At 24.9% G+C, this 16,732-nt stretch overlaps 1 protein-coding gene across 1 annotated transcript in view; it reads left to right on the top strand.

The window, feature by feature from the left end:
* Window positions 1-16,732, top strand: part of LOC127288024 (extracellular serine/threonine protein CG31145) — a 61,963-nt gene that overhangs the window by 36,107 nt on the left and 9,124 nt on the right. Inside the window, exons 2-3 of the mRNA XM_051315216.1 lie at window positions 12,491-12,615; window positions 14,616-14,694. Of these exons, the coding sequence (XP_051171173.1) occupies window positions 12,491-12,615; window positions 14,616-14,694 (204 nt within the window). The remainder of the gene's footprint in view (window positions 1-12,490; window positions 12,616-14,615; window positions 14,695-16,732) is intronic.

Genomic DNA, 16,732 nt, shown 5'->3' with positions numbered 1-16,732 from the left:
CCTCATTTCCGCATTTCCACCCGATTTTGAGGGAATTCTGTCAGAAGCGAGATTTAAGTCTCGTTCGCATGTATAACGCGTACCACGAAGAGCTACTTCAAACTCAACCTAAACTATTTCCACAATGGTTTTCGTTAAGACATCGAAAATGTCGTGACCCCTTTGTTTCGTGCATGACTTCATTTTCCTTTCCTCAACGTCAAAATTATATATATAGAGAGCAAAGAATCCAAAATTAGATTCAGGGGGAGCGCACACAATCATTAACTTTGCCCTAATTAAGTCGCTAATCAGAGTTGGCGTCAAGCTTATACTTCCCGCGTTTAATGTCAATTGAGAATATTTTCTCTCGTCATTAAGGTCAATATATGTGTACATTAATTGTATTAAAAAATAAATATTAATTTTTAAGTTTTTAAATTAAAACAATAAAAAATTTATTTGATTAAAATAATTGGTTACTTGACTATTAGCAAATAAATTTATTTATTTGTATTAAATTATTGAATCTAGTTAATTTGTTTCAAATAAAGAAATTATTGGTTCAAATACAATTTATTTTATTCAAATATTATTTGGCTAAAATAAATATTTATTTAATAATAGTCAAGTACACACTAAAACAGCAAAAGTTTTTATTATTCTAGAGAAACATATCGTAGAAACAGTTAAAGATTTTTTTTTCCGTCAATAAAATTGAAACAATGAAAAATAAAATTAAATCAATGAACTTTTGTAAAAATATCGTACAATGGGAGAAAATAAATCTAAATCTAAAAATTAAAATAAAACAAAAAATTGAAATCAAAAAACAAAAAATATAATTATATATATATAATAATTAAATGATTGGTCTGTCTTTCTGTCCTAACTTGAAGTTGGCCTTTTCTGATTTCACGAGTTTTTTTTTTAATAGTAATCTTATGACGTGTCAAATTTTGACAATTCTTTTTCTCATTTTTGCCAAAGTTGTATAATTGTGTTTTCAAATTTCGGAATAAGTTTCTTCACTCAGAAAAAAATTCGTTTGAAGCAACCAAATTTTGGTTAAATCAACAAAATAAATGCATTGATATACAGTTAACCAAACATTTGGTTGCATAAAGCAAACGTTTATTTAGCTCAATCAAATTTTTTCTTTGTTCAAAACATTTATTAAAATAAACCAAACAGTTATTTAGATCAAATAAATATTTATTTGAATTAAACAAATTTTTTTTGAATTAACCAAAAAATTGGGTAAATATAAAAAAATGGTACATTTGGTTCAAACATATCTTTTTTCTGAGTGTTTAAAATTCCAAATTCGAAAATTCAATTCACGAAGCTGAAGTACACAACGTTTACCAACGAAATTTTTTTTTAAAGTTGTATATTGATTCAAAAATTGTATACAAATACAAAAAATTTATGATGAGAAAAAAGATGCGCCAGGAAATTTCGTACAAGATAATAATTTGAAAAAAATTTATTTTTAAAAATTAATTTTTAAAAATTAATTTTTAAGGTACCAGGGGCCAACGAATACCTATTAAATATTAATTATAAAAACACAGGCCTCGAATCAACTTAAAGACACAAAAAGTCGTTTTAGTCGATTTATATTCCAAAAAAAAGTGCATTTGTTTTTTATTTTAACAAAAATATTTTACAGTTTTTTAAATAAAATTTTTTTTTTAATAATAATCCTTTTTGAAAGGTTAAAGTTGAAATTTTTAGAAATAATTAAATTTCAAAAGGTATTGTTAATTTTTAAAAAATTATTAAATTTTACAGAACTAAAAATAATTTATCAAACAATTTTTGGAAAACATTTTTTAAAATTTAATTGAATTTTCAAAGATTTAAAATTGAGATTTTTGAAATTAATTGAAACTTTAAGTGTTTTGTAATTAAAATTTTAGATGATTTCACTAAAAATTTATTAGAAAATGAGGACAAAATACAATAATTTTAAAATCATTTTTAATTGAAAAATGGTTTCAGATAGTTGAATTTTCAAAGAATATTATTAAAATAGTTAAAAATAATTGAATTTCCTTAGAGTTGTAATTGAAATTATTAAATTTCAAAAAAAAAAATTTTCGATGGAAAATTTTAGAAATAATTAAATTTTAGATACTTTTAAATTCAAATTATTGAAAATTCAATTAATTTTGAATTCCAATTTTTGAGAATAATGAAATTTTATTTGATTTTAAATTTGGAAAATTTTGGGAAATAATTGAATTTTAATTGAAATTTTGGATAATAATTTTATTTAATAATTTTTTAATAATTTAATTAATTTTAAATAGAAATTTTAGAAAATAATTGAATTTTATTTCATTTTAAATTGAAAACTTGGTAAATAATTAAATTTTAAATTGAAAATTTTTGATAATTATTGAATTTTAATTGATTTTGAATTAAAATTTCGGGTAATAATTGAATTTTAGTTTATTTTGAATTGAAATTTTTAAAAAATAATTGAATTTTATTGTGATATTTTTTTTTTAAATTATAAACAATTGTTAAATTTCATAAAAATTTTAATTGAAAAATAATTTTGATATAATTGAATTTGTGATGTATTTCATTAAAATTATTAAAAATAATTGATTTAGTGAAGAATCATTTTAGTTCAAAATTTGTTAAATAATTGAATTGAAGAAGATCTGAAGAAGATCTACATTTTATACTAAAAAAATGTATTTTATTTACATTTTTTTTTCTAATGTAAAAAAAATGTCGCATTTTATTAAAATAAGTCGATAAAAGTCGTATTTTTGAAAAAAGTTTGAAAAAGTTGTATAATCCGAGGCCTGTAAACATATAATTTTCATTATCATCATTTTATATGTAATAATATTCTAATAAATTAAATTATTATTGATAATATTAATCTTTAATTTCTTTATAACAAATAATTAAATACTCAATTTGGCGCGCGTTTAATTTTGCTAGTTATTAAAATAAAAGAATTTATAATGTTGACAAATTTTCCAACGTGAATATTCGTGTTTTCCTAGAGAAAAAGTTTTAAAAAAAGAAACTTTTTTTTAAAGTCGAAAGGGTTTGAGGTAAACCGTTAATTAAGGAGAGTCCAGCAAGGGCTTAGTCTCATGAACGATCTTAGTGCACAACGAAAGTCCTAGATAATGAAAGTTTACGAAATTGGATTCCACGGATGAATCCGCGGTAACGACAGTGAAAAAGAAAAAAAAAATTTCCAAATAGTGTGTACAAAATATATATTGTATATTGCTCTGCTGTTTTCGCGAGACAAGAATTTACAATTTATATTTATAGTAACAATTTTTGTATGAATTTTCTGCGATAATCCTATATCCTATATATAATTGAACGTGAAAATTACAAGCCTTGAGAGACACTTTCTCATTATATGTGCATTAAAATAATATGAAAAACCTCGTTTTATTATGCCATAAGATTACTCTCATTGACGAGAATCTTTCCTCTTAAATTCACCCGATGACTAAGCTTACCACGATTTCTCAATCTGCATTTTATTACCAGCCACCCTCATTTCTCTCCGAACGTTCAAAGAAATGAAGCTCTATGTGCCAGTGCAGAGAAAATATACTCGCGCGTCATCTTCATTTTCTCAATTTTTATTCTGGAAAATGCATTTAAAGTCTAGTTTTCTTTTTTCAGTTATCATAACAATTTTTTCTTGTTTCTTCAAATGTCATTTTAATTCCTTTTTTAAAAATTATTTTCGAAAAATGTAAATTCAAATTAGTGAGAATTAATTCACTTATTAGTGAAAATACCCATTAATTTTTTTTAGTCATTTTTTTATTAAAATTTGGGTAACAAAAAATTACTAAATCAAATAGTAATATTTTACTAATAGTAAAAATTTCTACTAATATATTTAGTAATTTGTTACTAAAACTGTAGTAAAAAAAATTACTAAATCAAATAGTAATTTTGTACTAAAAATTGAAGAAAATTTCTACTAATTTTTCACTAAAAAAATTAGTAAACAAAATTACTAAATAAAATAAAAATATTTTCCACTAAAAATTTGTGAAAATTTCTACTAATATCTATAGTAATTTATTCACTAAAATTACTAAATCAAACAGTAATATTTTACAAAAAAATCAATGAAAATTTCTACGATTTTGAATTATTAAATTAAACTAAATTAAAAATTAAAATTTTTTATAAACAGAAATTAAAATTTTTATAAACACAAAATTTTGAAATATTCATTTAATTATAATCTTAAAAAACGTTTTCCAAGTTAAAATATTATAACTAAAAATAAATAATGTACATTTTTCCGGTAGATTTTATAGTCAATATTTTAGTACTAATTTCGAGAAATAAAAAAAAAACGATTTCCATCTACAATATAAACTAACAATTGTGAGAAACAATACGCACGCATAAATATTTCATTTTTATAATATTTTTCATATTTTTTCCCTCCCTCTCTTTTTATTATATAGACACGCAAGTGAGCATTAACACACACTTTTATCTTTAGCTGAATCGTTTTTCTTTTTATGCATTTGAATAGGAAAAAAAAAAAAAAATAGTGCTTGCGTTCTGAAACTGTAGGTGTTCTTCATGAGCGTCGTATACTTTATTTTCCGGTTCTACGTATATGCCATACCATATGTTCTTACATAATGTGCGCCAGTGTAAAATAGGCAACAATACATTTCATGCACGAGAAAATTTCAACGAGTTCCGAAAGACACAATGGGATAATGTGCGGTGTGATTCTTTTTTATAGAGCTTCACTTTTTTTTTTTTTTTTTTTTTATTAAATATTATTATTTCCCCAACCCCCCGTTCCCCCATTTTTATTCGTGCGTCATTTCATTTTAATTTTACTTATTCACTTTATTTCACATATCATTTTGTGTTATGGGCATATTTTTTTTATTTTATACACTGAAAGAAAATATTGTATTAATAAAAAATTTCCGTTAGTAGAATGTAAATAGTAAATATTGTTACAATATAGGGAAAAGGTGTAAAAATGAAAAAAAAAGTTGTATAGGTAAGAATACTCAGAGAAATGATATATTTGTCTCAGAGCCTAATAAATATTTATTTGATTTAAATAAATTTTTATTTGATTTGAATAAATTTTTATTTGATTTGAATAAATTTTTATTTGATTTAAATAAATTTTTATTTGATTTGAATAAATTTTTATTTGATTTAAATAAATTTTTATTTGGTTTGTTGTGTCCGGACACGAAACATTTCCCCATTCACTAATGTGTTGTGTTCTGATACGACACATTTCTACATTGATTATCGTATCGTGTTAGGACACGACACATTTTCTCATCGAATAATGTTTTGTGTCCGGACACGACACTTTTAAAATAAAGAAATGTTTTCGTGTCCAAACACGGCACATTTTCTTGTCGAGTAACGTTTCGTGTCAGAACACGACACATTATCTCATCGAATATCGTTTCGTGTCAGAATACGACACATTTTCTCATCGAATATCGTTTCGTGTTTGTATCTGACACTTTTGAAATAAAGAAATGTTTTCGTGTTCGGACCTGACACATTTAAAATAATAAAATGTTTTGTGTCCAGACACAACACATTTTCTCATTGAATAAAGTTTCGTGTTTGGATACGAGACATAATTCTTTTTTAATGTTTCATGTCTAGTCACTGAAACATTTAATTAATTAATTTAATTTAATATGAATAATTTATTATTAATTTAATCTAATTTCAAAAATGAAAAAAATCAAAACGGAGTATCTAATATGGCGTTACCAGTAAATTTGTTTATGATAATATTTAAAAAGTTTTAGTATTGTGTTCGGACACGAAAACTCTTGATTATTTTAAAAGTGTCGGGTGTGGACACGAAAACATTTAATTATTTTATAAGTGTCGTGTCCAGACACAAAAACATTTTAAAATTTTAAAAGTGGCGTGTCCGGACACGAAAACATTTAACTTTTTTAAAAGTGTCTGGTCGGGACACGAAAACATTTAATTATTTTAAAAGTGTCGTGTCCAGACACAAAAACATTTTAAAATTTTAAAAGTGGCGTGTCCGGACACGAAAACATTTAATTTTTTTAAAAGTGTCTGGTCGGGACACAAAAACATTTCATTAATTTAAAAGTGTCCGGTCAGGACACGAAAACATTATAAATTATTAAATGTGTTTGTGATTGACCACGACACTACACAAAATTGATTTGGCGTTTTGTTTCGATTCCGTGTCAGTCCCTGGTTTAAATAAAAAAATTTATTTACGCCAAATAAATAGGCTATAGTTGGCTATAAGAGACAAATATATACGTTTATTTAATTCAAATATATTATATTATTATTATATTATATTATATTTGGTTCAGATAAAACATTTCTCTGGGTGAAAATACTAAATAGAAATGAAATATTTCTATTCGGAAATAGTAATAAAAAAAAATTCTATTTTCGTAGTAAACTCTACTATTTTAGAAGTAATTTTTTTTTTTATTTCCGAATGAAAAGTTGATAGAGTTGCGCAGAAGTTTCGGACTGATTAGATTTTACTTTGTAAGTAGTAAAAGTTACTTTACATTTTTTTCCGCGTGTACTAAAATTTAAAATACATTTATTAGAGATTAAAATATATTTATTTGTATTTTAATTCATTTATTTCCTTTTTTCGTTACTGTTATTGATGTTTATTTATTTTTTTTTTTTAATTAAAATTTCAATTTGAAAAGACCATTACTGTATATATACAAGTAGTTATAAATGAAACGTAAAAAAAGAAAAAATGAGCGAGTAAAATGGTTATTTTTTTTTTTTTTTTACTTTTAGCAGGATTTTATATTTCTCGTAGCCAGATTTATATTTCTATTCTTTAATTAACCGCAGATTTACTCCCGGTAGAGAAACAGAGAATTAGCTTTTCAGTGGACTCATTTATATAAAGCTGGTTTCAGTGACTATCTGTCTTGGCTGAGGTTCTATACGTGTGTTTGGAGGAATAGTGGTCTACGCAGGTGTTTATATTGTTTTGTATAGCTACATTTAATATGCGCCTGGGTGCATGCATTGCCGGTATTAAACTTGGTGGTAGGTAAACTCTGGGATTAGTCTTGCAATTATGTCACTGCCGTGTGTGTGTATGTATACCCGGTACTGCGGACCTTCAGGATTTGGCAAACTGTTGTGTGAATTAATCGGCAGGACCGCGAAATACGCGAAATTCTCCCTCTGTATATATAAACTATACCATTACAGGAAATTCATGTCACTGATTCCAAAATTTATACATTTTCTTTAACTATTTTCACTTAACAAAAAAAAAAAAAAATTCATTTCCGTTTTTTCAAAAACTGAATAAGAGAAAAATATTTACTATCCTATACAAAGGAAAAACAGTAAGTAACACCTATTACTTCTGTTTTTCCTTTGTATAGAGCAGAAAAAAAAGATTTTTTGTTAATTGGAGCGCATTAATTTCCCTTAAAAATAATAAGGTAAAATTTTCATTTTGAAGAATTATTAAATATGATTATTTTTCAGACGAAAATTTTTTTCCAATTAACATTTTACAGAAACGAATATTTATTGAAGAAAAATTTTTAGATATCAAATTTTTGATAGAATTTTTCTTTATCTAATTATTTATTTGAAAAAATCTAATTAAACCTAATATATTAATTTATATTAAAAAAAATTGATCCCCAAAAAGTAAATTTAATTACAAGAAATATTAATAATAAAAAAATTTTTAATTTACCTAACAACTTAAATAAACAATTATTATTTTATTTTTTTTCTTTTCTCGTTGAACAGAATTTTAAATATGATTCGAATTTTTAATAACCAAAATTTAATAATTCGGTACTTGAATTTTTAAAAACATCTTTTCCAGAAAAATATTAATTTTAGATTTTTCCAAAATAATCCCTTCATCTCTTTTTTTTTCTTATTTCCAGAAATAAGGAGGGAAAAAAATATGTGGTTCTGATTTATTTTGTTCCGAAAATTATATTTAATTTAAAGAGATTTTTTTTATAGATAATTAATTTATTAGAATTTTTAATTAACAAAATTTTAATACTTAAAATTTATTTTTCGCCAAATTTTTATTTCTTCGAATTCTTATATGTTACAGAAATTCAATTTAACCGAATTTCTATATTACAAAATTTGTATACTTAAACGAATTTTAATTTTACTCTTTTATTTTATCCAATTTAAATTTAACAGAATTATTATTTACTTGAATTTTTATTTAAATGCTAATTGAAAAAAATTGTCTAATAAATTATCTAATAAAATTGTAGGATTTCTAATTCACCGAATCTTCATTTGTCCGAATTTATAATTGATAGAATTCTTAAAATGCCAAATTTTCATTTATCCGAAATTGCAATTCGGTCATTTGTAATTTCAAACAAATAAGAATTCTATCAAATCACAATTAGTGGAAATAAAAATTCGGACAAATGATGATGATTCGGTTAATTTGGAAAATCTGTTATTAAAAAATTAAATTTCTTTTTCAATTAGAATTACGAAGCTGAAGTATACGCAACGTTTATGATAAACGATTTTTAAAGAAATAATTTTTTAAAATGAAAAATTCTATAATTTTTTGCCTAAAAAATAGTTTTTCTAGTTTTCATTAATCAACAAATTATAAAAAAATATTTTTTCGGCAAAAAAATTATAGAATTTTTCATTTTAAAAAATTATTTCTTTAAAAATCGTTTATCATAAACGATGCGTACTTCAGCGTCGTTTAGAATTTCTCTACACTCAGAAAAAAGATATATTTGAACCAAATGTACCATTTTTTTATATTTACCCAATTTTTTGATTAGTTCAAACAAAATTTGTTTAATTCAAATAAATATTGATTTGATCTAAATAACTGTTTGGTTTATTTTAATAAATTTTTTGAACAAAGAAAAAAATTGAGCTAAATAAACGTTTGGTTTATGCAACCAAATGTTTGGTTAACTGTATATCAATGCATTTATTTTGTTGATTTAACCAAAATTTAGTTGCTTCAAACGAATTTTTTTCTGAGTGTAAATTAATATTCGATTAAATTAGAATTTTTTTTCTTTTTTTTTTTTTTTTTTTGTGAATAAAAAGTTGTATAAAATTTTGTCAAACAAAAATTCGGTACATAAAAATTGTGTTTAGTAGAAATTTGTTTAAAAAGAAATTTTCTAATTCTAAAAATAAAAATTCGTCTAAAAAATAATTTTATATAAATTTTCTAAAGTGAAAATGATTTTTATAGTGGAAAATTCGTGCGCCAAGTTAAATTAACTAAAAAAAAAAATGGGTAGAAATTTTATAAGTGAAATTTTTTTTTTTTTGTAATGACAAAGGAATATTGGCGTAGTTATTTTTGTTTGTCGTTTGATAGAGGAATTTTCGATTTGAATAATTGACAGCCATCAGACTTGTGTATATACAAGAGAGTGAGTGGAGAGTGTCGCTTGATTGGAACCGGTTCGACTAAAACCACGCACGAATCCTGTGCGAGAATATATATACACGTCGTCCTTTCGTGCGATGGCTTGTAGGCTATATGTAAACGTATATGTAAATTTTAGCAGCCTACGACGACAAATCGTGCTTCTCACTCTCCCCTCTATTTCGGAGAAGAGAATTTTGTTCTCTCTCTCTCTCTGTCATTTTGTCAGTTAACATCCTCTAATTTTAATCAGGGCATATAAGGATCACTATATAACTGTTTCCAATTATCCTTTTTGGACCATTTTCAAGAGTCTAGACTGTTAAATATCTAATAATATTTGGCTTCTCCGGTAGATTCTCAATAACTTGATAAAGCCGTTCTCCTTCTCTCGTCCATTAATATAACTCCCCCGACATTATTCTCGTGAGAATTAATAATTCCGTACTTGAATTTTTAAATTTTTTCAAAAATAATCCCTTCGTTTATTTATTTATTTTTTTTTTACTTCTTTCTAGAAATAAGTGATTTTATTTCGAACAGAAAATAAATTTTTTTTTTTATAGAGAGAGAAAAATGGAATTGAAATAAAAATACAATTAATTTATTCGAGGGGGATTTTAACTTACTACACTTTTTGAGTTACTCAAACTTGTGTTGCGATGGTATGTCGAAAGTATTGGAAACTTTTGGGTGTAAGCTGCCTGTATAATGATTTATTTAACGAAAACGTATAGCATTTTATTTGAGACACACGTTGTACCGGATATCGATAAGCCGTGTGAGACCCCAGCATAAAAGAGACAGTTCGCAGGAAGTATTCGATCGTTTCAATAAAATGATATTTTCAGATAAATTCTCTTAAAACAAATTTTGAAAATAGCTGCGAAAAAAAAATGAGAAGCATTAATAAGTTTTTAAATTAATTTCTTAGAATTTTTAATTGACCGAATTTTATTACCTAAAAAATTTACTATTTACTTAATTACTACATTTAACAGAAACATTTATTAATCGAATAATATTTTTATTTTACAGATTTTTTATTTCGTTAAATTTGAATTTAACGAAATTATTATATTTGCTCGATTTTTTATTTTAGAGAGAATAGTGATTAAAAGGAATTTTTATTTTACAAAAAAAAAATATTACAATTTTTTTCTAGACGAATTTTCATTTTTTTTTTGAATTCTTAAAACAGATTCTTATAAAACATTTTGTTTACAGAATTCTTAAAATGCCGAGAATTTTAATTCGTCCGCATTAATATTGGGCAGCAAAAATTTAAGTGCAAATTTCAAAAATTTATCAAAATCAGAAATTATATCAACGAAATTATGATTGGTAATAATTTTTAAAATTTTGCGCCCAAATTTTTCTGCCGGATATTTATTTGGACAAATTAAAATTCTGTATAAATAAAAAATTCGACGTTTTATGAATGTTGTAAAATGAAAATTCGGCTATAGAAAAGAATTTTTTCTGTATTATATTAAATTATTTTTTTTAAGTTTTTTTTTTAATTTGGATTTATTTTTATTTGTATTTTTTTTATTTAAAATCACGCACGCGGCATTTTGCAACGTTTGCAATGTACCGGCGTTGAATAAATCAAAATTCAAGAAGTTCTTGAAAAATATTAGCCGGGTCGTTATGGATGAGGACAATAAATTATATTTATAATTAATTCAACGTAGAGGGCGATCCAACGAATTAATTTGTGTGCGGTGCATAGAGAGTTGAGGACACTTGAGACATAATTCATGTCAGAGGCATATGAGAGAGAGAAAATCTATATATGTACACCTTGATACTTAACAAGTCCTGCTTTCATACTGGACCTAAAGGACGAGTTCTTCCTGATCCCCATCCTCTCCTCTCTCTTTCTCCCTTGTCTTTTCTTCAGGATAATTCGCAAAGATTTAGTGTCGACTCGTGAAGTGGTTAGTATGCAACCCATACGAGCCAGGTCGCCTATCGTGTGTCACCATCTTCACTCTCTTGAAGATTGTGTGAAAAGAAAGCAAGAAATTTCGCAGCCAATTGCTTGCGAGATGATGTAAAAACCACAAAAATGATGCGCACGTGCTTTTTTTTAATTTAATTCAAATTTTATATAGCTGAATTTTTAATTGAAAATTTATTTCTATTGACGATAAATTTTTATAATTTGATAACAGAATTTTTAGTTTTTTGAACAATTTTTGACAGAATAAACTTAAATAAATAATTATAATTTTTTTTTTTTTACCAAATGTCAAACATTTTTTTAAATTAAAAAAAAAGTCAGTGAGAGTAAAAAATAGAAATAAAAATAGCGGCTGAAAATTTAAATAAATATAAATTTATTTAAAAATTAAAATCTATTGTGAATTTTTATTGAATAGAATTTTTCATTTTTTGAATATATTAATTCTTGACAGAATAAATGAAAATTAATAATTATAATTTCTAATTTTTTTCTTTTTAGTCAAATAAATTTAATGTTAAACTTTTTTTTTTAAATTAGAAAAAAAAATAGAAAATAGCGGCTGTAAATTTAGATGATACCAAAGTCGAGCTGAAAATGTCGGGTCATATACGATCTTGAGAAATCGCCATTTCAATGCAATGAACCCCATCGTAATTCACACTTTTAAAATGCATAGAGGGTCTCTCTCTCTCCGATTTCGTGGTCTCCTTTACTTTATCCAAGAGAACTTAAGGGATATCCTAGGCCGATAGATAGGATTTCCTTACTGAAAATACAGCAAATTCAAACAAACGACATACCTTCAACCTTTCCACTTATTTGTTATCCTTCTCTCGTTACTCTTTTTTTCCTCCCTAAAATCGCCAAAAAAAAATAGCGATAAAAATTTTTCTAAAAAAAATTGTTTTTTTTTATTTTTATTTTGAAAAATGATATATTTTTAAAAATATTTCTAAAGTGTAATTTAATTTCAGATTATAAAAAAAATTTTTTTCTTGAATGTAAAGAAACTTATTTTTTTTTTTTGTAAGAGAAAAAAATTTATCAAATAACTAATTCTAATTATTTATTTACAGGAAAAATATGACGAATCTGAATTTGTTCCACTGGCACATCAGTAAAATTGAGATGTATCCAAAGGATTCTGAATACGTGGATAAATTAGTAGAGGATATGTCGAAAAATACAATCTATCATGTTGGTAAGTTTTCACTTTTTCAAATATATTAATCATTTTGTTTTTAAAAATTTTTTAATTGAGTCAAAAAATATCTAATTACTATAATTAGTAATAAAAAAATTTACATAACATTGTTTTTAAATTTTTATTAAATAAAATAATATATTTTTTTTATTATATGTTTTGTAATTTGTATTAACATATATACACTTTTTTATTCCACGTATTTCATTACATATTATTATAAATATTATACATTTGTTATGTTGAAAAAATTTTTTCTAAGTATTACTAATTATTTACATTTCCTTATGCATGCAGGAAACTTTGTATTATATTATATTATTGGTCGTAATTATTGGTTGTGCATTATTTTTTTTATTAACCAACAAATTAAATATCGTATATTATAAGTTTTGAGATTCTTGAAATTAATTAGTAAAATGGTTTTTTTTTTTTTTTGTACTTTAGAGGAAAATATGTTTGTAACAATGACGATGAGAAGGGGGTGTAATAAATTTTCACTAAAGCTAGTAGCGCGTGACTCGTGCTAAGAATTTTTCGCCTCGCAAAAATAATGGATGGTAAGCCTCGGCTAGTACGTGCACTTTTATTAAATTTCTCATGCAATTCGTGACGAAACGTGTACTAATTCTTTGATGATGCCGCACAAGATCAGTGTGAATTCTGAACCGTTACTCTCCCCCCACCCTCTCTCTTTTTTTTTCACTTGCATTATGTACGAAAAAATAATTCACTTAAAATTACTGCAGGAGAATATATTTTTACTCTCAATTTACAAAACAATGAAAATACTTTCTTACTGGTATTAAATTATAATATATTTTCAAAAAATTCGTTCTTGATTTTTTTTTCAACTAGTTTTATATTCATTATTTTTATATATAAATGTTATTTCATTGTAAAACAGAATTTTACTAAAGAATTAATTATTTTAAATTATTAATAAACAGTTTTTTTTCATCTCAGTTGAAGAAATTTAAATATTCGAGTTTTAGTAAATGAATTATTCAAATAAATCGAAATTCAGTTCCTGAATCTATTGTAAGTAAGATATAAAATATTAAAATGGTTTAAATCGATAATTTTGTCTGTAATTGTTAATATAAGAATAAAAGAATAATTAATTAACATTTTTCATTAAATTTAATTAGATTCTATATTAGACGATTGTTAAATTTTTTAATTAGAATTTAAATTATTTCTATTAAAAATTAACATCTTTAATTTTTTGCATTATTATAAAAAAATATTAACTTGTACGAATTTGCTTAAATTTCTTTTTATAAAATTAAATAATTTTCAAATGGCATTTTAAATTAATTTACAAAATTTCCGGTATTGTGTTGGAAATTTTTTTTAAAAAAAAGTAGCACATTCAATGTGTTGAGATTGAGGTCTTAAAAACAAACTCTTATCTTTGATCTTCTCACATTGGAAAATGACAAAAGACGATCCAATTCGAAACGCTCAATAATTAAATATCGCTTCCGTGTATTTGAAACAGAAGCTGCAATGGAGCTTGGGAAGATAGTTTGTCCTATGATAGTGGTGAACACTGTAAATAGAATTTCCGGATTGTATCTCCTAAGCGCCTCTCTCTCTCTCTCAGAGAACCAGCTTGATACTTGTGAAGCGTGTATATTAAACCTGCGAACTTGTAACCGTTAATATATCAACGGTTAATTCTTCTTGGTTCCAATATATTCTATTACATACATATTTTTATTCAATTATCTAAATTATTTCTCTGTTAAAAAAAAAACAAATTTTGCTTCACTGAAAAAAAATGGTTAAAAAAAATTTCTAGTTGATTTGAATTTTTTTTGTTGCATTGCATATTTATTTTAAGATAAAATACAAAATATTAAAATATTTAATAAGTAAATAGAAAATACTTCAAGCAATAAATGAAAAAAAAAGAAATGTTTAAATGAATCGAATTTCGTAATTGCGATTTGATTTACACTGAGAAAATAATTTCTTTCATTATTTTGCAGATGAGAAAAGCGGTGGAACGCAGCTGAAATTGATTATTAATTATGGGAACGATACACAGGCACTTTTTAAGCCCATGAGGTAAGTCGAAGTATTCATTAGGTAAATTACTAGAAAATTAAAAACTTACGTCTTAGTTTCAATTTAGCAATAGTTGAATATATTAAGTTATGCAATTTTTTTTTTACATTGCATTTTTAGTTTATTCTAATCTAAGTTCGTAATATCTTTTAAAAATGATTTTTAAGAAAAAGAATTTAAAAAAAAAATTTTTTTTAAATAAATTGATATTTGAAAAACTTGAAGAGATTTTCAATATCTTGAAATATCACAAATGATGATTTGAGTGCAACTAGTACAATATGCAATTTTCAACTCTTATTCATTGTCGAACTGAAATGGTATGTCTGGAAATTATTATTCACTAAAACTTAGAGTCATTACCAGAAATTGTTGTGTATTTAAGATTTAATGGCGTTTAAAAAGCAGAGGTAGATGGCAATTATTGTTGCTTTAGAGCCAACAGAATGTGCATTGCGAAGAGAAGTTAACGAGAAAGTTTTGGTATCGCAGTTTCGCAGGACCTAGAAACTTACTTAAACAATTAGTCTGTTACATGTTGAGCGAAATAATCCTAAACGTATTTTTAAAACTTTATTGAATTTAATCCTCCTTTTTAGCTGATAAAGAAAACTTTAGTTAAAATCGTATTTTCATTTGTTAAAAGCCGTGAATTTTTTTCTGATTTATATTTCTCGAATTTTTCTCACGAATTTGAATTTTTTTTTTTTTTAAATTTCAAAAACACTTGCAAAAGTTAATTAAACTTATTTTTAGTTTCTTAAAATTTTGTTTTCATATATTTTCTGTTGGAAAAGTAAATGCAAAGAATAATAAGTAAGAAAAATTGAAAGTTAGATGTTTTTGTATTTCAGAAAAGACTGTAAATTACACTTCTTTGTTCAGAAGACTAATCGTTACGTGAGGTGAATGTCTAATTTTCGTGGTTTTTCCGGCAGTACATATATACATACACAAGTTGCAAGTTCGTGCTTGATTGCAAGTTACACCGTGCAATAGGATTACGAGCACAATTACATAAGTGGTATCTCAAGTATCTCAGTCCCTGAGAGCCACTTGAAATGTTAGCCTTGCTTTACTACCACGCCTTCTACTCAATTAATATTGTCTACCTAAGTAGATGATACGTCACATTCACCATTGTTCTAATTTTAAATTTTTTCCCTTCCACTTCAATTTTTTTTTCTTTTTTTATTTAAAAAAAAAGAGATGCAAAGGTTCAAAGACACTTGATGATAGGTCAAGATAGAAGTTAAACTCGTGATGTGCCCTTTTCCACTTTCCGATACTTTCCCTCAAGTATAAAATTATATCTGAATGGAGAAAATTCATTTCCTCTCATTTCTATTTCTCTCTTCTAATATTTGATCACTCAACTTTTAAATCTCGCAATTAGTGAAATAATTGTAATTTTTTATAAATTTGACTATTTCATATAATATATAACAAAAATTAACTGAGAAAAAGTTAATTAAAGAAGTAAAAGTTAATTAAAAATTCAAATCAAATTTCAAATTTTCCTGAAGTCAAATGTTATTTTTAAATGACTTGTTTGCAAAGAAACGAGGGAAAAGTTTTAAATGAGAAAAATTGAGTTCTAATTTTCTATGAGTCAAGTGTATTTCTTGTTTGAGTTTCGGTTTTTTTAATTAACTGGTCTTCTTTTTATTTTCCAAACGTCAGAGACCATGTGTGATGAAAGTGATGGTGAGAACAACGTCGTTTATGAACGTGTAAATAAAAGCAAATAAAAACTCTTAATATCCATTTTTTTAGTTACGATTAAATTATTAATTTTTTTTTTTTTTTTTTTAAAGAAATTTTCCTCTAATATTCAAATTATGCTTGCAATATTTCAAGGAATTCGCAAGTGAATAAATTGTTCTGGGAGATATTTTCGAGAATCATCGATAATTCAGAGGAAACTTGTGAGAGCATAAAGGTTCACTCATAACTTTTCACAAAGTTTCTCGTTGGTTTGACTTACTAACACTGCAGTCTAAATAATAGTTAGAGTCTTTGAGTAGTATCGACACTT

Source organism: Leptopilina boulardi, unplaced genomic scaffold, assembly GCF_019393585.1.
Source record: "Leptopilina boulardi isolate dan_hultmark-lab unplaced genomic scaffold, ZJU_Lbou_2.1 LbouV2_38, whole genome shotgun sequence".
Classification (NCBI taxonomy): Eukaryota; Metazoa; Arthropoda; class Insecta; order Hymenoptera; family Figitidae; genus Leptopilina; species Leptopilina boulardi.
This window is presented reverse-complemented; position numbering and strand designations above follow the sequence as displayed.